Below are 25700 nucleotides of genomic sequence, written 5' to 3'. Positions count from 1 at the left end.
AGTCATAACTGTGCCTGAATTTGGTGGTGCTGTTCCTGAGGCTCCTGAACCTTCTTCCTGATGGCAGCAGAGAGAAGAGAGCATGTTCTGGGGAGGTGGAGGTCCTTGACAATACATGCTGCTATCCTGCGACAGCTCGCTTTGTCCTCCCTCAGTAGTCTTCTTCATCTCTCCTGGGATCCCCCTAACTTCATCCCTTGGAAAACACTTTTACTCCCCCTTCCTCCATATCCATTTCTAAGCTCTCCTCTCTGGGACTCCCACCTCCCCTCTCCCTCCCATTCCCTCCCTCCAATTCTCATTCCCTACCACCCCTTCCCTCCCTCCCATTTCCATTCCCTGCCTCTCACTCCCATTCTCCCACTGCTTACCTATCATTCCCTCCCTCCCTTCCTGCCACTCATTCCCTCCCTCCCCGTCACTCATTCCCTCCCTCCCTTCCTGCCACTCATTCCCTCCCTCCCCGTCACTCATTCCCTCCCTCCCTTCCTGCCACTCATTCCCTCCCTCCCCGTCACTCATTCCCTCCCTCCCTTCCTGCCACTCATTCCCTCCCTCCCTTCCTGCCACTCATTCCCTCCCTCCCTTCCTGTCACTCATTCCCTCCCTCCCTTCCTGCCACTCATTCCCTCCCTCCCTGTCACTCATTTCCTCACTCCCTCCTTCCTTCCTGCCCATCATGCCGCAGTCTCTGGTCCTGATGCTGAAATCGGAATTAATCGCCCCGAAGCCTGAGTTCGGTAATAACTCCATCCTCGTCCCTTCCCCTTCCGTCCCGCCACCGCTTTCCACCGAGATTTACCGCGCCCGCCCTGAGAGCCGGGCCGCCATCGCTGCCCCTGCGCATCATGGGAATTGTAGTCCCTGCCCTCAGGAGCGCGGTCTGGAAATCTACCCGGTCACCTTCATCCTCCTGCTGGCCGCGTTTGAATTTGGGGGACGCTGATGCCTTTGCACATGAAGCCTTAACCAACCGCCGACTTGTTTTTATCCCTTTTCATTCAAAACAGCAATGTCGATGATAGATCAACTTTAATGCCCTCACCATGTTGCTCTTGGGAATTTGGTGGTGAGGCAGCGTCGGCAGACCTCCCGATGTAAGTGCTCCTGCATCGGTAGTGGTAATGGTTGGGGAAGTGAAAAGATTTGATGAGTTACTGTATGCATTTTGTACACTGTCCGCTTTGCACTCACAGATACTGGTGGAGGATATGTTGATGGGTGGGTCACTATCAAACAAGTTGGGGCTTTCCTCATTGGAGAGTAAGAGAATGAGAGGCAATCTTTTGGTGGTGAATATAAGTATCTTAAAATTTATGTATAATTTATGTTTTCCTTGTGATTTTTAGAAGTGGAAGAGATCCTGACAAAACGACTACAGGGGGTTAGGAAGGAAGTTGAGAAGCTGGACCCCAAGGCATTCTACAAGTATGTGAAGAGCAAGAGGATAAGACGTGAAAAAATAGGACCTATCAAATGTGACAGTGGGGAAAGTGTGTATGGAACCGGAGGAAATAGCAGGTACTTAATGAATACTTTACTTCAGTATTCACTATGGAAAAGGATCTTAGTGATTGTAGTGATGACTTGCAGCAGACTGAAAAGCTTGAGCATGTAGATATTAGGAAAGAGGATGTGTTGGAGCTTTTGGAAAGCATTAAGTTGGATAAGCCGCCAGACCAGATGAGATGTACCCCAGGCTACTGTGGGAGGCGAGGGAGGAGATTGCTGAGCCTCTGGCAATGAATGATCTTTGCATCATCAATGGGATGGGAGAGGTTCCGGAGGATTGAAGGGTTGCGGATGTTGTTCCTCAGTGGTTGGTACGTTCTTACGTCAGTGGTTGGTAGGTTGATGGAGAAGATCCTGAGAGGCAGGATTTATGAACATTTGGAGAGGTACAATAGGATTAGGAGTAGTCAGCATGGTTAGTCAGTAGTCAGCAGCAGGTCGTGCCTTACAAGCCTGATTGAATTTTTTGAGGATGTGACTAAACACATTGATGAAGAGAGAGCAGTAGATGTGGTGTATATGGATTTCAGCAAGGCATTTGATAAGGTACCCCATACAAAGCTTATTGAGAAAGTAAGGAGGCATGGGATCCAAGGGGAAATTGCTTTGTGGATCCAGAATTGGCTTGCCCACAGAAGGCAAAGGGTGGTTGTAGAGGGGTCATATTCTGCATGGAAGTCGGTGACCAGTGGGGTGCCTCAGGGATCTGTTCTGGGACCCTTACTCTTCGTGATTTTTATAAATGACCTGGATGAGGAAGTGGAGGGATGGGTTAGTAAATTTGCTGATGACACAAAAGTTGGAGGTTTTGTGGATAGTGTGGAGGGCTGTCAGAGGTTATAGCGGGACCTTGATAGGATGCAAAACTGGGCTGAGAAGTGGTAGATAGAGCTCAACCCAGATAAGTGTGGTGGTTCATTTTGGTAGGTCAAATATGATGGCAGAATATAGTATTAACGATAAGACTCTTGGCAGTGCGGAGCTTCAGAGGGATTTTGGGGTCTGAGTCCATGGGATGCTCAAAACAGCTATGCAGGTTGACTGTGGTTAAGAAGGCGTATGGTGTATTGGCCTTCATCAATCGTGGAATTGAATTTAGGAGCTGAGAGGTAATGTTGCAGCTATACAGGACCCTGGTCAGACCCCACTTGTAGAGTACTGTGCTCAGTTCTGGTTGCCTCACTACAGGAAGGATGTGGAAGCCATAGAAAGGGTGCAGAGAAGATTTACAAGGATGTTGCTTCGATTAGGGAGCATGCCTTATGAAGATAGGTTGAGTGAACTCGACCCTTACTCCTTGGAGCAAAGGAGGATTAGAGGGGTATAAGATGATGAGAGTCATTGATTGTGTGGATAGTCAGAGCCTTTTTCCCAGGGCTGAAATGATTGCCACAAGAGGACACAGGTTTAAGGTGCTGGGGAGTCGGTACAGAGGAGATGTCAGGAGTAAGTTTTTTACTCAGAGTGATGAGTGTGTGGAATGGGCTGCTGGCATCGGTGGTGGAGGCGGATATGATAGGGTATTTTAAGAGACTTTTAGTACATGGAGCTTAGTAAAATAATAGGTAAGCCTAGTAATTTCTGAGGTAGGGACATGTTCTGCACAACAAAGGGCCTGTATTGTGCTGTAGGTTTTCTATGCTTCTATGTTCTAATTAGGTATGTCACGAAATTTGTCATTTTGTGGCTGTTTGGATTCATGCACTATTCTGATGGTGGGGGGGAAGAAACATTGAACGTGGGTGTTCAGGTGCCTGTATCCCCTGATGTAGCAATGAGAAGAGGGAATGTTCTGAAAGGTGAGGGTCCTTATGATGGATGACACCTTTTTAAGGATGTCCTCGATGGTTTGGGGATGTGTCTCTATAAGCCTCTGCAGCCCCCTGTGATCCTGTGCATTGGAGCCACCAAACCTGGTGGTAACGCAATCAGTGATAATACTCTCTGTGTCATGAGTAATATGAAATATCAAAGACATTAATAGGAGCAAAGATGAGAAATGCTCAAACTGAGAAGAAACACTTGTAATTTTGTTTGCTGTGTCAAACTTGAACTGTGTGTCAATGGATGGGATAAGGTTAGTGTCAAATGTGATGAGGTATTTAGTTTCTGGCCTGAGTGCCTCCTCGATGTTTGCTAAGCTCGGCTTTCAAAACAGGGCAGCCACTTGTAAGATCAAACACTTGTAAGTTAACTTCCAATTAATATTGCACTGTTTAGTTTCTGGTCGTAAATGGGAGTTAGTCTTCAGTTGTTAAAACGTAAATGGAAAGCAGTGATCAGTTTGAAGTTAAAGTATTGTCTATAGAGCAGTGTTGCAGGCACTCTATCTGTAGAAGCAGATGTAGTTCACTGCATTGGGTTTATTAGTGGCCAAGGATGCTGTATAAGACAATGGGTTATTTATTTTGGTCTGTTTCAAAAAAGATGCTGACTAAGTTGTTTAGTTCAAGGAAGCTTATAACTTAGCTAATCAATAAGTGATTTATTAATGTTGGAAGATTTATGTATTCAGAGAAGGTAGCTTTCCAGCATCAGCTGAGATCTGTCTCCAAGATTTTTCTAGGCTGTTTGTGTAAAAAGCTCACTGTGGACAATAGACAGGGAAGTAAACTAGACTTTGGAGACTTGTTATTTACAGTATGATTTCGCTGCGAAGAAACTATGAGATGAGGCATGAGCCATTGTTTGACTCCATTTCACCGATTAAGGTGACAAGGAAGATTGAACCAATGTAGAAAGTGAGTGTGGGTTCAGCACCAACTACCTGCCTTTTGATCCCCCTGCTGCCAGATAAGGAGCCTGCGTGGCCTATCGCTTTTGCCGGAGTGTTCGAACGGTGGCTGTCTCTTTCGATGATGTCAGAGGACGTTTCTGAGGATGGATTCAGACTGATCCATTCTGAGGATGGATTCAGACTGTGGACTGTGCTCATGTTGTAATTTTCTTAGTTTTGTTGTGGGGGGGGCAGTTTTGGAGGCCGATGTTCTCGTTGTGATTTTGTTGTTTTTTTTGTGCACGGGGGGGGGGGGGCGCTTGTGGGACGATGTTCTTGTTGTGATTTTGTTAGTTTTTTGTGGGGTGGGGGGTTTGGGGGCCAATGTTCTTGTGATTTTGTTTGTTTTTGTGCAGGGGGGCTGATGTTCTTGTGATTTTGTTTTTTGTGCGGGGAGTGGTTGGGGACTAATGTTCTTGTTTCAATTTTGTTAGTTGTTTGTGCAGGGGGTTTGGGGGCTGATGTTCTTGTGATTTTATTAGTTATATTGTTGGGAGGGGGGGGGGGAATGTCCTTGTTGTGATTTTGTTAGTTTTTTGTGTGTGGGTGGTGTTGGGGGCCGATGTTCCTGTGATTTTGTTAGTTTTTTGAGTGGGGGGAGTAGGGCTGGGGGGGGGGGTGTTGATGAGCATGTTGCTGTTCTTGTGCGGGGATGGGGTTGGGTTTGCTGATTTTCTTTGAATGGCTTCCATGGCTTTCTTTGTTTGGTGGCAATCTGGAGAAGACGAATATCAGAGTCATATACTGCATGCATACTTTGATAGTAATTGAACCTTTGAACCTTTTATCCAGAACATGTCCCCTTCTCATTGCTACCCTTCTCAGGCAGGAGGTACGGGAGCCTGAAGACACACACTCTCTGTTTTAGGAACAGCTTCTTCCCCTTTGCCATCAGATTTCTGAGCGGACCATGGACACTTCCTCACTTGTTACTCTCTTTTTGCGCTACCTGTTTATTTTTTATTATACAGTTTTTATTATAACTTGGCATTTCTGTACTGCAGCTGAAAAACAACAAATTTCACAACATACTATGTGTCAGTGATAGTAAACCTGATTCTGATTCCAAAGTTTTCTCAAAGGGCCCAGAGTGGATTCTCATTATACAGCACCTTCACGCCATCCGCAAAAGGCAGGATTTCCAGGTGACCAACCATTTTAATTCCAATCCCAATTCCCATCCCAACTAGTCAGTCCATGGAAACCTCTACTGTCAAGATGAGACCACTCTCACGTTGGAGGAGCAACACTTTATATTCTATCAGGTTAGCCTCTAACCTGATGGCACAAACATCAATTTCTCTAACTAATGTAATTTCTCCCCCTCACCCTTCCCTCTTCTTTCATTCCACACTCTGGCTCCCTTCTTACCTCCTCTCCTCTTACCTACCTATTGTCTCCCCCGGTGCCCCTCCACCTTCCTTTCTCCCATGGTCCACTCTCCTATAAGATTACTTATTTTCAGCACTTTACCTTTTCCACGTATCACTTCCCTGTTTCTAATTTCATTGATGAAGTGTTTCAGCCCAATATGTCGTCACTACCTCCTCCCATAGATGCTGTCTGGCCTGTTGAGTTCTACCAGCATTTTGTGGTTTTATTTATCTCACTTTAAGAACTCTTTATCTTGTTGTCCCATGTTCTCATTATTTATTGCTATTTATTTATATTTGCATTTGCACAGTTTGTTGTCTTCTGCACTCTAGTTGATCTTTCATTGATCCTGTTACAGTTACTATTCTATAGATTTACTGATTATGCCTGAAGGAAAATGAATCTCAGGGTTGTATATGGTGACATATATGTACTTTGATAATAAAATTTGCTTTGAACTTTTAATTTTTTTGCTCTGGATTTCCAGCATCTGCAGAATTTCACGTGTCTTTGAGCTTGGGCAATAATGTGATATATTGGCAGTCTCTTGTGTCTCTGTAATAATGTTTAATTCATCAGTTCAGGCCAAGAGCTTTTACCCTGGCACAACACTGTGGCCAGACTATGACCAAAGGTTGATGCTGATCTCGATGATGTTTATCTGATCATTAACGATAAATATTGAAATAGCTAAACTGTGGTCTGAAGAAACTTCCAAATCTATTCTTATTTCAAGTAATGTTATCTCAAGTACTTTGGTACTGATAATGGGCCACAGCTTACATCAGCTGAGTTTGTGGTGTTCGCCATGATGTGGAGTTTTTCAATCTGACGTAAGAGCTTAAGACATAGGAGCAAATTAGGCCATTCAGCCCATCAAGTCTGCTCCGCCATTCTATCATGGGTGATTTATTACCCCCTCAATCCCAATCTCCTGCCTTCTCCTCATAACCTTTGACACCCTTACTTATTTACTTGGGCCCTTAGCTCCTAGGTGAAGCATGGGTCATCGATAACCTCCTGTCTCCATTGTCCTCTGAAGTCAATTGTGTGGTCGAGGTACATCAGTATCTGAGCAATCCATTGCATCTACTGAACAGGGTGCTGTTGCATGAATAAAGTCACCAGAGAGAAATACTGGTAGACATGAAGCAGTCTCTTTATTTCACAAAATAAGATACAGAAAGCATCATATTGGAGACCCTTTTGGAGCAAGAGGTCTGCCCTTCCAAATACTACACAATATTTTATATGCCAAAGATCAAAAGGCAATTCCATTTTTACAACGCTTCCTTTGAACTATATGTAATTTTGAAATGCCTGGATCTTCCCACCATCGTACCTCCCTGTTTGCGCCTATATTACAAACACCGAAATACACATACGTCACAAATTTAAATCAGCATTGTCTGTTCTTCCAATTAACTTGGTTCACGGTTCTTAGGGACTCATTGTTCAGAGCTGCATTTTAGTTTTAATCCACAGTTCATATTTGAATTTGAAGGGTAGTTGCTGAAGTCAGTTTCTGAAGTTTATGGGCTAACCCTAAAAACCACTCTAACCTGGGGGATTGGCCTAAGCAGCTTCACCAGAGCTCCGTTGGCTGGCCTTGCCCGTTTCCATCTCTCAGAATGAGGATCACAGAATGGTCTTTGAGAGGCTTTGACACCCTTATTAATCAAGAACCTATCAATCTTCGCTTTAAATATACTCAGTGACTTGGTCTCCACAGCCATCCATGGCATTGAATTCCACAGGCTCACTAACTTCTGGCTAAAGAAATACCTCGTTACCTCTATTTGAAATGAATGTTTCTTTTTATTGAGGCTATACACTCTGGTCCTAGACTTCCCTTCTATTTAAAACATCTTCTCTACATCCACTCTTCTAGGCCTTTCAATATTCAATATGTTTCAATGAGATCCTCTCTCTCCCCCCCCCATTCTTCTACACTAAAGTGCGTATAGTCCCAGAGCCATTATGCATTCCTCGTACGTTAATCCTCTCATTCCCACATCATCTTTATAACAACAATCACATGATCACGCTGCCAAAACTATTGCGTTGTCTTTCATTAAATGCAAAAAGGCTCAATTACTCCAATATCTGCTTACAAAAACTGCAGTTTCAATGACAAGTAACCATCATACAGATACTCATCAGTACTAAACCCCCAAAATCTCAAGGGCACTGAGTGAGGTCAATGGTAAGTGTTTCAAATACTGGTTGTAAAATCAAAATACCTCATAACATAGTAGCAGAAATCCTAACCAGGGCATTACATTTAGAAACTTTTAATTTCATTATTTTTGGAAGCATCTTCACGTTACAGGATTTTTTTTTAACACGTGCCAAAGACTTTTGCACAGTACCGTAGGTTAACTGGTCCATTGTAAGTTGTCCTGTGATTAGGCTAGAGTTATGTTGGTGGGTTGCTGGGCGCTGTGGCTCAGTGGACAAAAGGACCTGTTCACTAAATAAAATAAAATAAATAATTAAAGTCCTTTCCTAGATCACTAATAAATGCAGTAAATAATTGAGGTCTTTGAGACACTCCATTAGTTAGAGACTTCCAGTCCTAAGAACACCCATTTATACTGACTCCATTCACTAACAAGAAGGCAGCACAACAGTGCAGTGGTTAGCATAGTGCTTTACAGCGACAGCAATTGGTTTAATTCGTGCCGCTGTCTACAAGGAGTTTGTACATTCTCCTTGTGACGCAATGGTATCCTATCATTTCCTCCTGCATTCCAGGTTAGGGTTAGTAAGTTGTGAGTATGCTATGCTGGTGCAAAAAGCATGGTGATGCTGTGGGCTGCCCCCAGCACATCCTTACTTTGTGCTGAATGTTGATGCAAATGCCCCAATTCACTGTATGTTTTGATGTACGCATGACAAGTCCACCTTCAGACTTTTAAGTTTCACAGAAACCTTCCCTCTAGTAGTGGTAACCTCGCACATTTCATGACCCCTAACACATGGAACCTGCACCATACTGCTAGTGTCTTCCACAGCCAAAATTGATGCAAAATACATATTCAGTTCATCCGCCATTTCCTAGTACCCCATTACTCCCTCTTCAGCAACATTTTCCAGTGGTCCGATATCCACTCATGCCTTTCTTTTACACTTTATGTACCTGAAGAAACTTTTGGTATCCTCTTTGATATTATTGGCTAGCTTACTTTCATATTTCACCTTTACCTTCTTAATGACATTTTTAGTTGCCTTCTGTTGATTTTTAAAAGCTTCCCAATCCTCTAGTTTCCTACTAATTTTTGCTCTATTATATGCCCTCTCTTTGGCTTTTGTGTTGGCTTTGACTTCTCATGTTAGCCATGGTTGTGTCATCTTGCCTTTAGAATACTTCTTCCTCTTTGGGATGTATATATCCTGTGCCTTCCGAATTGCTTCCAGAAATTCCAGCCATTGTTGCTCTGGTGTCATCCCTGCCAGTGTTCTTTTCCAATGAATTCTGGCCAACTCATCTCTCATGTCTCTGTAATTCCCTGTACTCTACTGTAATACTGATACATCTGACTTTAGGTTCTCCTTCTCAAATTTCAGTGTGAATTTGATCATATTATGATCATTTTCCCCTAAGGGTTCTTCTACCTTAAGCTCTCTAATCAATTCCAGTTCATTGCACAACACCCAGACCAGAATAGCTGATCCCCGAGTGGGCTCAAACACGAGCTGCTCTAAAAAGCCATCTGGTAGGCACTCTAGAAATTCCCCCTTCTAGAATCCAGCACCAACCTGATTTTCCCAATCTACCTACATATTGAAGTCCCCCCATGACTATTGTGTCATTGCCCTTTTGGCATGCATTTTCTATCGCCCCTTGAAATTTGTAGACCACATCCTTACTACTGTTTAGGAGCTCTATATACAACTCCCATCAGGGTCTTTTTACCCTTGCAGATCCACAATGATTCAACACCTTCCAATTCTATGTCACCTCTTTCTAATGATTTGATTTAATTTTTTATCAACAGTAGTGCCCCTCTGCCTTGCTGCCTAACCTTCCAATACAATCTGTATCTTTGAACATAAAGCTCCCAGCTATAATCTTCTCTCAGCCATGCTTCTACCATTTACTCTGACTCTGCTTTCTGTGTGATAACTCAGAATCAGGTTTATTATCTCCGGCATGTGACATGAAATTTGCTAACTTGGCAGCAACAGCAGTTCAATGCAATACATAATCTAGGGGTGGGGGGCGGGGAGAGAGAGAGAGAGAGATAAAATAAATAAGTAAATCAATTACATATGTTGAATAGATTATTAAAAATGTGCAAAACCAGAAATACTGTATATTAAAAAAGTGAGGTCCTTGCTCTTATGTCCTCATCTGTACCTCCAGATTTACTGATTTTGCTTCCGAGGTAGGTGAACTTGTCTACATCTTCAACTATTTGTCCTTCAATCCATAATGGCTCCTCTTGTTTGTTATTAATGCGTTGAACTTTGGTCTTCTCCTGACTGATCTTAAGGCCTACTTGCTGTGAGGTCTCTCCCAAGGAATCTACTTCCTTCTGCATATCTTGAAGCCGGTGAGAGAAGAGCGAGATCATCTGCAAATGCCAGGTCTTCCAGTTTCCCTGTTAACGTCCACTGGATGCCTCTCTCTGAGCCAGCATAGGCTGTTCTTGTAGCCCAGTCGAGTACCACAAGAAAAAGTAGAGGCGACAGCAGGCATCCCTGTCTGACTCCAGTAGTGACCAGGAACTCTTCGGACAGTCTCCCATCAGAGCAAGGATCGGAAAAGCCCAACATGCCTTCACAACCCTGTGACCTGTTTGGAGATCTACGGCCAGCTCTGTCAAAATTAAGCTCCGTATATTCAGCTCCAATGTGAAAGCCATCCTGCTATATGGATCCGAAACATGGAGAATCACTAACACCAGCTGCAACAAGATCCAGACCTTTCTCAACAAATGCCTTCGGCAAATCCTCCGCCTCAAGTGGTACGACAGAGTGTCAAACCTAGACCTATGGAAGAGAGCAAACCAAGAGCCCATTGTATTCCAGATAAGGAGGAGGAAGTGGAGATGGGTCAGCCACACCTTGAGGAAGAACCAGTCGAATGTCACTCGACAATCACTCGAATGGAATCCACAAGGGAAGAGAAGAAGAGGTCGCCCAAAGCAAACCTGGAGGCGTAGGCTTTTGGATGAACTGAAAGCCGCCGGCCAAACTTGGGAGACTGCAAAAACATCTGCTAGAGATTGCAGGAAGTGGAGGACTTTTGTTGAGGCCCTATGCTCCATAAGGAGTGAAAAGGATTAAAGTAAAGTTTAAAAAAAAAAGTGAGGTAGTATCCAAAGCTTCAATGTCCATTTAGGAATCAGATGGCAGTTTAATCTACACTCACACGCTTCCCCCAGGGAGAGGTTGGGCAGACTAGATCTTTGTTCCTTGCAGAAAGAGGGGCGGCCTTATATCAATATGATAACATGTTTAGTGTTATGAGACCAATAGGCAAAATGGGTCACAGTCTTTTCTTCAGGAGAAGAGAGTCTGAAACTAGGGGGGCATAGACTTAGAATATTAGAGGGAAGATTTAAGAAAGGTTCTGAGAGGCAATTTTCCCCCACACAGAAGGTGTTGAGTAGATAGAACAATCTACCAGAGGAAGTGGTTGAGGTGGTTACAATAGTATCATTTAAGAAAAATTCATCTAACTCTTCCCTCCCACATAGCCCTCCATTTTTCTTTCATCCAGGTGCCTATCTAAGAGTTTCATAAATGTCGCTAATGTATCTACCTCACCACCACCCTGGCAGAATGTTCCACTCACCCACCATATGTAAAAAAAAAACTACCTCTGACATCCCATCTATACTTTCCTTTAATTACCTTAAAATTGTGTACAAGATATTAAGAGGAATTGATAGAGTGGACAGCCAGCACCTCTTCCCCGGGGCACCCAGTACAAGAGGACATGGCTTTAAGGTAAGGGGAGGGAAGTTCAAGGGGGATATTAGAGGAAGGTTTTTCACTCAGAGAGTGGTTGGTGCGTGGAATGCACTGCCTGAGTCAGTGGTGGACGCAGATTCACTAGTGAAGTTTAAGAGACTACTAGACAGGTATATGGAGGAGTTTAAGGTGGGGGGGGTTATATGGGAGGTGGGGTTTAAGGGTTGGCACAACATTGTGGGCCAAATGGCCTGTACTGTTCTTTGTTGTTATGATCCCTGGTATTAGCGATTTCCACCCTGGCAAGAAGTCTGTCTGTCCACTCGATCAGTACCTCAAGAAGGACAGGCTTTCTTTACTACAGGTTCATTTCTCTTCTAACAGGCTAACTATGTTTATTCATCACGAAGGAATTGACGCAGTATTAGTCTTTGCTGATTGAAAACTTACTGCCTGTTACACCGCTGGCATTTAGGGCACCACCGTCTCCGGCAGTGTTCAGGGCTTCCTTCATCATGTCAGCAGCCTCCTTCCTCTCAGTTTCCATTACTGACAGTCATGCAAGTCCCGGGTGGAGGCTCGGGAATACCGTCACACTCAGATGTAGAAGGAGTCTTCACTGCTGTTTCTTAAACAGTTCTGTTTTACCAGTCAGGGTTGTTAGCCCTGAGGTGAACCTTCGAATCTGGAGGACCAGTGTCCTCTACCCTTTGACCTGTTCAGCATCAGTGACCTTACCAAGAGACAAAGCAGAAAGCCCTGACTCCAGCCAGCATCGCTCTCCGGGTCACTGAGGCTCGCCAGGCTCTAAACCCAACAAGAAGATTGTGGTCCTCTTGGAGGCTCCACTGAAAAGCAGAAGAAGAAATAATTTGCAGGAAAAACTCTTTCTTTCTCCCATGGTTCACTGTCCTCTCTAAATACCTACCCCTCTCACCCATCACTCACCAACGTACTCCCTCTCCTCTCCCGTCCTGTTGAAGCATCTCGGCCTGAAACGTCGACTGTTTATTCAATTGCATAGATACTGCCCGATCTGCTGAGTTCCTTTGACCCTCATATTTCGTGTGTGTTATTTAGATTTCTATTATCTGCAGAATCTTGTGTTACACCCCACCCTGTATCAACTAGCTAATATTCTATCGCTTGCCATTGTAAATTAAACAATGACTACCCCACAGTGATTGGAAAAGCTTGCAATAATTCCAGCCCAGTATCACATCTGCAAAGCCGCTCCCATTTCCGAATTACTTTCTTTAAATCAGGCATTTGTGTGAACTACTAAATCCGGGCCTCATTATTTAAACAACTCTTGCTTCCCGGAACAAAGTTTGTTTCACTTTTTCTTTTGAGTTCTGAAAAATTGCTCCTGTCGATTTGACATGAGCAGCACTCCCTAATTCCTGAGATAAAGGCAGCGGGAAACCTCGTAAGGATACAGGTGAGCCGAGCATTTCGCTCCTGGAATAGGCTTTGTGCGAATGAAACCTGCTCGGCTTGATGCTGGGTCGTGGGAGGGAAAGTGGGAATGGGAAAAAGAAAAACAGGGTCGGTTGTTTTGAAAGGTCAAATAAATGCAACTGCGATGATAGTGAAATGTTTAAATTTTGATCGTTGTTAATCTGGTGCGGTTATTTTTAACTTCCTTTGCGAGGTACAGAATTTATTTGCAATCTTGATTTTGGAATGAAGAAATTCAGTCGGTTTAAAGGCTGAGTTTAATAGAAGTCGTGTTTTCCATTTTATGAGAATAACTCGTTCTCTCAATATTATTTATTACTTATTATTATTATTATTATTTATTATTATTATTATTATTCTTGGATCTGCACAATTTGTTGTCTGTTGCACGTCGGTCATTTCCGAATCAGGTTTAATATCTCCCGCGTATGTCGTGAAATTGGTTGTTTTGCGGCAGGTGTATATCGCAGTACATAATAAGAATCATACATTACAAAAAGAAATGTATATTTAATTTAAATTATTGCCAAAAAGTTTTTTAAAGTCTGAGATGTAATGTACACGGGTTCATTGTCCATTCAGAAGTTTGATGGTGGAGAAGTTGTTCCTGAATCGTTGAGTGTGTGCCTTCAGGGTCCTGTACTTCCTCCCCGACTGTAACAATGAGAAGAGGGCATGTCCTGGGTGATGGGGTCCTTAATGATGGATGCTGCTTATTTAAAGCGCTGCCTTTTGAAGATGGTATCAACGCTGGGGAGCTGGCGCCCCGAATGGAGCTGGCTGAGTTCACAAACCGCTGCAACTTGTTTTGATCTATGCAGTGGCGCTTCTAAAACAGATTGAACCCAACCAGTTAGGATGCTCTCCACGGTACATCTGTAGAAATCTACTACAAACGGTTGCTTGTCCGCCTTGGTGTGCAGTCTTTCATTGATTATATTGTGTTTCTTTGTATTTACTGTGAATGAAAATGAATCTCAGGGTCATATATGGTGACAGAAACTGTATGCACTTTGATAATTAACTTTGAACTTTGAGCATTGCTGCCTTTCATAAGACTATATAACATCGGAGCAGAACTAGGCCATTCAGCCCATCCATATTCCTATTGATATTTGTATCATTTGTGAACTCGTAAGACTATTTTCAGAATTCTGTTCCTATTTTTCTCCGTAGAGCCTTCAATATCATCCCATAGCATTGAAAAATGCAGGTGCTAGAAATCTGAAACAAATCAGGTAATAACGGGGGTGGGGGGTGGGAGAGAAGAGCAGAAGGGAGGGAGATTTCAGTTCAATCACAAACAAGAAAGTCAGCTGATGATGGAAATCCAAGCGCGCGCGCTCTCCCTCTCTCCCTCTCTCCCTCTCTCCCTCTCTCCCTCTCTCCCTCTCTCCCTCTCTCCCTCTCTCCCTCTCTCCCTCTCTCCCTCTCTCCCTCTCTCCCTCTCTCCCTCTCTCCCTCTCTCCCTCTCTCCCTCTCTCCCTCTCTCCCTCTCTTCCCCCCCCCCCCCGGAAATCATTGGAAATGAGTACAGTTGATGTTTTAGGCCGAGACCCATCAGCAGGACCTGCTAAAGGGCCTCCGCCCGAAACGTCAACTGTACTTTTTTCCATAGATACTGCCTGGCTTGCTGAGTCCCTCCAGCACTTTGTGTGTGTGCTGCTTGGATTTCAGCTCAAAGAGCTTTTGTCTGAGCTGGAAAAGTGGAAGAGGGTGGTCTGAAGTTGCTCAGGTAGTGGGGCAAGGCATTTGCCGTGACGGTTGAACCCATCGTGAGGTTGTGGAACCATGTCACTGACTTACGAAGAACATTCCAGGAATTCAGTGAAACGTTAGGAAGGCTTTCAGCTGCTCAGGCCTGCTGTATCATGCATTGAGATCATCACTTCATTAACCTTCTGCCAGCACCTTTGTTCCCTATCACCTGATACTCAGCTTTAAACAAAGCCTCACTGACATTGGAGATTCAAGATAATTTGTTGTTATTCGTTAGTAGACGAGTGTAAAGGATTTTACTTTGGATCCAATGCATCATAAAAAACACTAAATATAAGACAATTGGCTTGCCCACAGGAGGCAAAGAGTAGTTGTAGACGGGTCATATTCTGCGTGGAGGTCAGTCACCAGTGGTGTGCCTCAGGGATCTGTTCTGGGACCCTTACTGTTTGTGATTTTTATAAATGACCTGGATGAGGAAGTGGAGGGATGGGTTAGTAAGTTTGCTGATGACACAAAGGTTGGAGGTGTTGTGGATAGTGTGGAGGGCTGTCAGAGGTTACAGTGGGATATTGATGGGATGCAAAACTGGGCTGAGAAGTGGCAGATGGGGTTCAACCCAGATAAGTGTGAAGTGGTTCATTTTGGTAGGTCAAATATGATGGCAGAATATAGTATTAATGGTAAGACTCTTGGCAGTGTGGAGGATCAGAGGGATCTTGGGGTCCGAGTCCATAGGACGCTCAAAGCTGCTGCGAAGGTTGACTCTGGTTAAGAAGGGATATGGTGCATTGGCCTTCATCAACCTTGGGATTGAATTTAAGAGCAGAGAGATAATGTTACAGCTATATAGGACCCTGGTCAGACCCCACTTGGAGTACTGTGCTCAGTTCTGGTCACCTCACTACAGGAAGGATGTGGAAACCATAGAAAGGGTGCAGAGGAGATTTACAAGGATGTTGCTGGATTGGGGAGCACGCCTTATGAGAATAGGTTGAGTGAACTCAGCCTTTTCCCCTTGGAGCGACAGAGGATGAGAGGTGACCTGATAGAGGTGTATAAGGTAATGAGAGGCATTGATCATGTAGATAGTCAGAGGCTTTTTCCCAGGGCTGAAATGGCTAACATGAGAGGGCACAGTTTTAAAATGCTTGGAAGTAGGTACAGAGGAGACGTCAGGGGTAAGTTTTTTTTGTGGAATGGGCTGCCGGTGACAGTGGTGGAGGCAGATATGATAGGTTCTTTGAAGAGATTCCTGGACAGGTACATGGAGCTTAGAAAAATAGAGGGCTATGGGTAACCCTAGGTAATTTCTAAAGTAAGTACATGTTTGGCACAGCATTGTGGGCCGCAGGGCCTGTATTGTGCTGTAGGTTTTCTATGTTCCCATAAGACATGGGAGTAGAATTAGGCCATTTGCTCTGCCTTTAGTCATGGCTGATCCTTTTTTTTCCCCCTCAGCCCTACTCCCCTGCCTTCTCCCCGTCACCTTTGATGCCATGTCCATTCAGAACCTATCAAGTTCTGCCATAAATACACCCAACGACCTGGCCTCCACAGCTGCCTGTGGTAACGAATTCCACAGGTTCACCACCCTCTGGCTAAAGAAATGTCTCTGCATCTCTGTTTTAAATGGTCGCCCCTCTATCCTGAGGCTGTGCCCTCTTGTCTTAAATCCCCCACCATGGAAAACATCCTTTCCATATCTACTCTGTCTAGGCTTTTCAACATTTGAAAGATTTTAATAAGATCAGACCCAGATCTATCAAACGTTCCTCATATGATAACCCTTTCATTCCCAGAATCGTCCTTGTGAACCTCCTCTGAAACTCCTCAAATTCCAGTGCATCTTTTCTTAGATGAGGAGCCCAAAACTGTTCACAATACTCAAGGTTAGGCCTCACCAGTACCTTCTAAAGCCTCAGCATCAAATCCCTGGTATTGTATTCTAGACCTCTTGAAATGAATGCTAACATGACATTTGCCTTCCTCACCACCGACTCAGCCTGCAAATTAATTGTTAGGGTGTTCTGTACAAGATCTCCCAAGTCCCTTTGCATCTCAGATTTCTGGATTTTCTCTCCACTTTGAAAATAGTCCGCACATTTATTTCTACTACGAAAGTGCATGACTAATGCATTTTCCAACATGTATTTCATTTGCCACTTTCTTGCCAATTCTCCTAATCTGTCTGAGTCCTTCTGCAGCCTTCCTGTTTCTTCAACAATACCGGCCCCTCCACCCAACTTTGCTTCCTCCGCAAACTTGGCAACAAAGCCATCTGTTCCATCATCTGTCCTATCGTTTCACATTTCCCCTCCTCCCCCAACTACTTTCAAATCTCTTAGTATCTCTCCTTCCAGTTAGACCTGATGAAAGGTCTTGGCCCGAAACGTCAGCAGTGCTTTTTCCTATAGATGCTGCTTGGCCTGCTGTGTTCCACCAGCATTTTGTGTGTGTTGTTTGAATTTCCAGCATCTGCAGATTTCCACGTGTTTATTCCATCATCTAAATCATTTACATACAACATAAAAAGAAGCGGTCCCAACACTGACCGCTGTGAAACCTCACTAGACTCTGGCAGGATCCTTTTATTCCCACTCGCTGCCTCCTACCTTTTAGTTGCTTTCTGTAGATTTTTAAAAGCTTCCCGATCCTCTGTCTTCCTGCTGATCTTTGTTTGTCCTATCTTTTGCTTTTATATTAGTTTTGACTTGACTTTCCTTGTCAGCCACGGTTGTACTCTTTTTCATTTTGAGTATTTCTTCGCTTTTGGAATACATCTATTCTGCAAATATAAATATAAAAACAATCCTGTGAAATGCACTGTACAAATAACTGTTTAGTGTAGCCATGCATGAGATTAGATTATGCATGTAGAATGGCTGTATGTACATAAAGTGACACTTGGTGCAGGAGTACCTGAGCCACGGACTCCTCGTTTAATGTTAGGGGTCTGTGGCATCAAAATGGTTGGAAACCCCGATGACTCTGACAGGAAGTGACAAAGTGACTCTTGGCAAGAGAACCATTTTCAGGTAGCAGCAGGGCAGATGAAAGCAGAATAGGGTGGTGACTGTGTGAGGTGTGGCTAGGAACCATAGAGTGGCTGCACATGGGAGGGGGAATGAAGGGCGCCGAGGGATTGTGAAGAGGAGTGGCTGATGTATATGTAACGGTGGTGAGATGGGGTAATGGCTTGGGCAAAGTAACTCTTTTTGAGTCTGGTGGTCCTGGCGTGGATGCCATGTTGCCTCCTACCTGATTGGAGCGGGACAATCAGTCCAAGAGCAGAGTGGGTGGGTTCCTTTCTGGTGTTACTGGTCTTTTTCCAGTACCCTTCTATAAATCCTGTGCACCCTTGATGGGGGGAAGGCTGATGTGCAGCACATCATCGTATCGCCTACTGTAGAGCCTCCTCCCCACCGCAGTGCAGTTTTCGTACCATACCGTTTCCATACCTCACTGATACGATTTTGAAGGCTCCAGTTATGACCCAGCCTCCATAGAGTTCTCACTGTTGATTTCTTGATTTTTACACCTCCCCCAGCCCTGTCAAGATTTTAAGAAGTTGTTCCTTTGTTTGAGGGCTCTCCCATCAAAGTTCAGGGTGCCTTTATTATCGAAGTATGCATGCAATATACAGCTCTGAAGTTCACAGTCACAAAAATAAAGACCGTGGGACCATCCTGCGCAAAGACATCAGACTTTCTTCCCTCTACGCAAGAGGCAACACAAAAAACACAAAGTCAGAACAGAAAGCATATTTCAGTACAGTTCAGCCTGATGTTGTTATCTTCAGGCCACCCAGATCAAAAATCGCCCAAAGGTAGTGGCAAAAAAGAGGGACCAGAGCTAGAACACATCATAGACCTGAGAGTCCAGATTTACAATCTGTGTCGATCAAACCTTGCTACAGTCCTTGAAACCTTGAAAAAATCTGCACGTTATAACATTTTTTCCACGTTGTAAACTTCTCGGATCACTTCCTCAGTCTTGTACAACAGATGTTATCAGAATGGTGGTTAAACTATTAGTCCCCATTCAAATTACATCACCAGAAGTTTAGAATTGGGTAGAATCTTAGAGAAAAATGTCACAGAAACAGGCCCTTCAGCCCATTTCTCCATGCTAACCAAGATGCCCACTTACACTGTTTGCCCATATATGGCCCATATCTCTCTAAACCTTTCCTCAGATAGTTGTGGTGCACAACCGCTCCTCCCTCCCCATCACCTTCCAGGTGAATGCCAGCTCATTACTGTACATTCTGCTCACACGTGACTGTATGGCCAAACACCCAAGTAAACAGAATGTCATTCACCAATAACTGGACAGTGGTGGGGCTCGTAACCAACAATGATGAGACGGCCTACAGGGAGGAGGTGGAAGGCTCGAGGCCTGGTGCCAGGCAAATGACCTCTTCCTCAATGTTAACAAGACAAAGGAAATGACGAACAAGAGATATGCTGGAAATCCAGAGCAACATACTCAAAATGCTGGAGGAACTCAGCAGGCCAGGCAGCATCTATGCAAAAGAGTATACAGTCGATATTTCGGGCCAGGACTCTTCATCAGGACTGGAAAAAAGAGATGAGAAGTCAGAATAAGGTGGGAGAGGGAAGGAAGAAATTCAAGGTGGTAGGTGATGACTGAAACCAGGAGGGGTGGGGTAGGGTGAAGTAAAGAGCTGATAAGTGAATTGGTGAAAGAGATACAGGGCTGGAGGAGGTGGAGTCTGATAGGGGAGGACAGAAGGCCAGGGAAGAAAGGGGAAGGGGAGGAGCACCAAAGGGAGGTGATGAGCAGGTGAGGGGATAAGGTGAGAGGGGGAAATGAGAATGGTGAAGGAGAGGGTGGGGGCAATACTGGAAGAAAACAGTTATCAACCAGGTGAACTCACACCACTTGCATTCCCGTTTATATCGGCGGCACAGTAATTTCAGACTCCTGGGTGTGTATATTTGACACGCCCTCTCCTGGTCCCAGAATACATTCTGCACTGTCACGAAAGCTCACCATCACCTTCACTTTCTGAGGAGGCAAGAGAGAGCTGGACGATGCACGTCTATACATGCACCATTCTACAGACGTGCGGTAGAGAGTGTTCTAACAAGCTGTATCATTGCTTGGTGTGGAAACTGCACTGTGACAGACAGGAAGTCTGAACTGCCCAGCACCAGCCTACCCACCAACAAAGATATGACTACTGAAAGATACCAGAAATGGGCCAGTACCATCATGAAGCGTCCCACCCACCCTGCTCATGAACTGTTTGTCCCACACCTATCAGGGAAGAGGCTATGAAGCACTCATGTCAGGAGCACCAGAATCAAAGTGCATGGAGGCTGATCAAAGCCTCCACCCATGAAACCACCTCCCCACATCCCCAACCACTACTGCTTTATCATTTCCTGTCAGACTCGACTAATGTACAGACACTCTTGTGTCTAGCATCACTTTATGGACATACAACCTATCTATTTATCTAGATACACTGTCTTACGTATTTGTATTTACTGTGTTTTTTAATTATTCTGCCCTTTATCTTATTGTGTGTGTTTTTTTTTGTGTTGCATCAGACCTGGAGTAACAATTATTTAGTTCAGCTTTACACTTGTGTTTTGGAAGTGATCTTTAAACAATGTTGAATCTTGAATTCATGTACTATCAAAATGTCTTTTAAATGTTGAAGAAGAAGAATAGCCCTTAACTCGGCAGTGGATTTATCGGGGCACTGTCATGACGGTGTTTCCGTAGCAAGCTATTCTTGTTTTTATGAGGCCGAGTTGCTAGCTCGATGCTCAACCTGACTTGGATTTGAACTCGGGAACCTTTGCTCCGGCGTCCGGTGCTGATATTATTGCGCCACCAAGCGAGACTTTTAAATGTTGGTATTGTATCAACTGCTTTCTCAAGCAGCTCCTTCCAAATGCTGACCACCCCCTGTATATAGAAGTTGTCCCTTAGGCACTTTAAAATCTGTATTTATTTATTTATTTATTATTTAGTGATACAGTGTGGAGAAGGCCCTTCTGCCTCAGCAACCCCCGACAACCTTGATTAACCCGAACCTAATCATGGGACAATTCATTATGGCCATTTAACCTACCCGGTACATCTTTGGACTGTGGGAGGAAACTGGGCCACCCAGAGAAAACCCACACAGTCACAGGGGGAACATACAGAGACCCCTTACGACAGAGCACTGGAATTGAACTCTGAACTCCAGAATGTCCTGAGCTGTAATAGCATTGGGCTAACTGCCACACCATCATGGCCCCCTCTCACCTTAACATATCTCTTAACGAACTGTTAGTTGTCTGATGGTGTTGGGTGTAGATGTCCGCCTGATCTTTAAGTTCCACCTGAGCAGACTTAGTTTAATACTAGATCACCAGCGTGGCTAACAAAGCATTTCCATAACTTTTGGAGATGCATTTACATGTATATCAGCAGGGATTTCAGTCTTTCCCTTTTCAGTCTGAATCAGGTTTAATATCACTGACATCTGTCATGAAGTATATTCTGTTGTGGCAGCAGTGCATTGCAATACATAATAAAAACATTAAATTACAATAAGAAATGCATATTAAATTAGTAGGTAGAGAGCAGGAAAAGACGTAGTGAGGAGGTGCACATGGGTTCATTGTCCTTCAGGCCTCTGTACCACCTCCCTGATGGTAGCAATCAGAAGAGGGCATGTCCTGGGAAATGGCCGTCCTTAATGTGTTTTTGAGGCATCACCTTTTGAAGATGTCTTGGATGCTGGGGAGGCTAGTGTCCATGATGGAGCTGGCCGAGTTTACAACTTTCTACGGCTTATTCCAATCCTGTGCAGTGGCCCCTCCATACCAGACGGTGATGCAGCCAGTTAGAATGCTCTCCATTGTACATCTGTAGGAATTTGTAAGAGTTTTTAACTCCTTTCTTTCCCTTTGTTTCCCTAGAGACTTGCCTGCAGTAGTCAATCGGAAAGGCTGGAGAAGTCAACTGGATCTCAAAATGAATCTGAGCGTGGACCTGACAGATAAAGGTGAGTTTCCTGAAACCCATATCCTTTGGTAGTGTTGTGGGTGGGCTTACAGCAGGCCTACAATCTGCTGTGAGGAAACAGACCATTCAGAATCAGGTTTATTATTACTGATGTATGTCATGAAATTTGACCATAAGACCATAGGATGTAGGAGGAGGATTGGGCCACTGGTTTTTACACAGCCCAGCCAGTGAAAATATCATTCCTGCATCCACCACATCAAAAGAGTAAAATAATTTTATGGAGTTATTTGAATCCATTTCTCATTCAAGATTCAAGGGAGTAGAAGCCCAGTTTGCTGAACCCCTCCTCTGATGATATACACACACCACACCAAGACTGGTTGCACATTGAGGTGTAGTCCATAAGACTCTGGAGCAGAACTAGTAATACAGCCTTTCGAGTCTGTCTGCCATTCCATCATGGCTGATTTATTATCCCTGTCAACCCCATTCTTCTGCCTTCTCCCCGTAACCTTTATCAATTTTATTAATCAAGGATCTGTCAATCTCCACTTTAAATATACCCAGTGACTTGGCCTCCATAGCCTTCCTTGGCAATGAATTCCACAGATGCACCACCTACTGGCTAAAGAAATTCCTCCTCATCTCTGTTGTAAGAGATGTTCTTGTATTCTGAGCCTGTGCCTTCTGGTCCTAGACTCTCTCACTGTTGGAAACATCCTCTCCATGTGCAGTCTTTCCAGGCCTTTCATTATTCGGTAGGTTTCAATGAGATCTCTTCCCCCCCCCCCCCCCCCCCCATTCTTTTAAACCTCAGTGAATGCAGGAATACTGCAGCTGGAGGACTCCATGTGAGAGAGAGAGAGAGAGTGTGCGTGTGGAAGGAGGGTACTTACTGCCCTTTGGGCTGCTGGCGTTTGGTGCAGATAAGGAAGGATTCTTCATTGCTGTTTCCTTAGCCATTTTTTTTGACCAGTCACAGTTGTCAGCCCTAGTTTGAACCCCCAAACCTGGAGGACTGGTGGACCACTCTTACTCTGGCCTCCACCCCATGACCTGTTTGGCATGGGTGACCTACCAAGAGACAAAACACAAGGGCTGACACCACTCTGGGCCACTGAGACCCTCATGCCTCCAAACCCTAGTTGTGGTCCTCATGGAGGGGGGAAGGAAGGTGGGAGGAAGGAAAGGAACTTGTTTTGCTGTTGCTGTTGCTGTTTTATTGCTTGTCGTGTTCTGTGTTGTTCTGCTGAGCATTGTGGGCATGTTATGTTGGTGTCTGAATGTGAGGTCGAAGTATGTTAACTAAAAGAAAGACCAATCACAAGTTCCAGAATAAACAAAGAAATGATTAAAGGGATGGTGAAACAAGAAGAACGTGGAAGAGACGATGAAAATCTGTTGCATTTTCCCTGTCTCCTCACCCCGCCCCTATCACAGCTCTGTGTGATCAGTAAGGTGACTTTGTTCTGTGTCATTCCTATAGCAGAGAATGTTACTTGGGAGCTGAGCCGAGCAATTGAACAGGGGGACAAAGAAACTGCAATGAAGTGTGCGGAGATCCTGGCTGAGCAACGTGTGCCCATCAGCGTCCAACTCAACAAATCTGCATACCAACAGCAAGAAATTAGGTAGGTTCATTCTCAGAGGGGAGAGGGTAGTGATCTCTTTAGTAGAACCATGCTGTAAAAGCAATTTCCATTCACGTATTGAAGATGCATAGGACAGCTCATATTCGTGCGCAGATCTCCACCTCCAAACAGGTCTGTTTAACCTCCATCTCCACTCCAAGCTCTAGAGGAACTCAGTGGCTCAAGCAGCTTCAATGGAGGGAAGTGAGCGGTTGACATTTCAAGTCAAGCCTCTTCCTCCACCCTAAAAATAGAAGATAGAACAGTATATTCTATATTCCCTTTGGCCCACAATGTTGTACCAGCCTTTTAGCCTACTCTAGGATCAATCTTACCCTTCCTTCCTACATAACCTTCCATTTTGCTTTCATCTGTGCCTGCTTGCATTTATCCTATCTATTCCCCTCATAATTGTTCATACTTCTGTCTGATCTCCCTTCATTCTCCTACACACTAGGGAAGCAGTAACAATTCAACTTTTCCCTATAACTCAGGTCCTCAAGTCACGGCAAAATCCTTGTAAAGTTACTCTGTACTCTTTCAATCTTATTGCTATCTTTACTGTAGGTAGGTGACCAGAACTGCACATGATACTCCACGTTTGGCCTCTCAACATTTTACACAGCTTCAACATAACATCTCAACTCCTGTACTCAATATTTTGGTCTATAAAGGCCAATGTGCCAAAAGCTTTCTTTACAACCTTATCTACTTGTGACACCACTTTTTCAATCTTACTGGTATCTTTCCTGTAGATAAGTGACCAGAAATGCACAAAATCCTCCAAATTTGCCCACACTACGTCTCGTATAACTTCAACATTCCTCCTCCTGTACTCAGTTCTTTGATTTATGAAGGCCAATGTGCCAAAGGCACTCTTTACGACCCTATCTACCTGTTCACTGTCTGAAAACTGTTATCTAGATCACAGGTACCCACTTCGCCTTATTGTTTGGTGAAAATACTAGGTTGCAGATAATGATAGTGCTGTCATCAGCCAGAATGGAGATGATTTGGGGTGTTCGATCAATCAAGATAGAACTGCTCTCACTGCTGTAAGTGACCAAGATTGATTTTGTGCATGGTACACATACACATTCTCCATTTTTTTGCATTTTCCCAGAGAAATTATTATTTGTTATTTAGAGATAAAAAGCGGACCAGGCCCTCCTGGCCCAACGAGCTGCACCGCTGAGCAAACCACCTATTTAACCCTAGCCTAATCACGGGGCAATTTACAACGACCACTTAACCTACCAACTAGTTTGTCTTTGGACTTTGGAAGGAAACTGGCGCACCTGGAGGCACACATGGGAAGAACTTACTAACTTTCTTACAGAGGATGCTGGAATTGAACTGCGAACTTCAACCCCATGAGCTGTAATAGCGTCACACTAACTGCTATGCCACTTTGGTGCCCCAATATTAGGTCAATTTGGGAAAGTATGTGTAGTTTCAGTTACCTCTAACCTTTGGTTAGGCTCAGTTTTGAAATAAATGGACTTTGCTTCCCATCCACTGGCTCTTGTTCAAGGGACTATGCCACCTTAAGCATATAACAACCATATAACCATATAACAATCACAGCACGGAAGCAGGCCATCTCGGCCCTCCTAGTCCGTGCCGAACTCTTAATCTCACCTAGTCCCACCTACCTGCACTCAGCCCATAACCCTCTACTCCTTTCCTGTCCATATACCTATCCAATTTTACCTTAAGTGACACAACTGAACTGGCCTCTACTACTTCTACAGGAAGCTCATTCCACACAGCTATCACTCTCTGAGTAAAGAAATACCCCCTCGTGTTTCCCTTAAACTTTTGCCCCCTAACTCTCAAATCATGTCCTCTCGTTTGAATCTCCCCTACTCTCAATGGAAACAGTCTGTTCACGTCAACTCTATCTGTCCCTCTCAAAATTTTAAATACTTCGATCAAATCCCCCCTCAACCTTCTACGCTCCAATGAATAGATACCTAACTTGTTCAATCTTTCTCTGTAACTTAAGTGCTGAAACCCAGGTAACATCCTAGTAAATCGTCTCTGCACTCTCTCTAATTTATTGATATCCGTTCTATCGTTCGGTGACCAGAACTGTACACAATATTCCAAATTTGGCCTTACCGATGCCTTGTACAATTTTAACATTACATCCCAACTTCTGTACTCAGTGCTCTGATTTATAAAGGCCAGTGTTCCAAAAGCCTTCTTCACCACCCTATCTACATGAGACTCCACCTTCAGGGAACTATGCACTGTTATTCCAAGATCTCTCTGTTCCACTACATTCCTTAATGCCCTAC

At 44.2% G+C, this 25700-nt stretch overlaps 1 protein-coding gene across 6 annotated transcripts in view; it reads left to right on the top strand.

Moving 5' to 3' along the window:
* Positions 1 to 588: 588 nt before the first annotated feature.
* The window catches only part of rbck1 (RanBP-type and C3HC4-type zinc finger containing 1), a 61361-nt gene continuing 36249 nt past the window's right edge, over positions 589 to 25700 (top strand). The window contains exons 1-5 of one of the 6 annotated variants that reach the window (XM_059980947.1): positions 724 to 740; positions 1011 to 1097; positions 1350 to 1521; positions 21718 to 21803; positions 23253 to 23397. In XM_059980947.1, the coding sequence (XP_059836930.1) occupies positions 21773 to 21803; positions 23253 to 23397 (176 nt within the window). In that variant the 5' untranslated portion in view covers positions 724 to 740; positions 1011 to 1097; positions 1350 to 1521; positions 21718 to 21772. Of the gene's footprint in view, positions 741 to 888; positions 1098 to 1349; positions 1522 to 4046; positions 4254 to 4335; positions 4451 to 12879; positions 13029 to 21717; positions 21804 to 23252; positions 23398 to 25700 lie in introns of those variants that run through there. The other 5 variants (XM_059980941.1, XM_059980946.1, XM_059980945.1 and 2 more) reach the window with 5 other exon arrangements.

This window comes from Hypanus sabinus, chromosome 9 (assembly GCF_030144855.1).
Source record: "Hypanus sabinus isolate sHypSab1 chromosome 9, sHypSab1.hap1, whole genome shotgun sequence".
NCBI classification, from domain to species: domain Eukaryota; kingdom Metazoa; phylum Chordata; class Chondrichthyes; order Myliobatiformes; family Dasyatidae; genus Hypanus; species Hypanus sabinus.
Note: the sequence above shows the minus strand (reverse complement) of the source record. Positions and strands in the feature narration are given on the sequence as shown.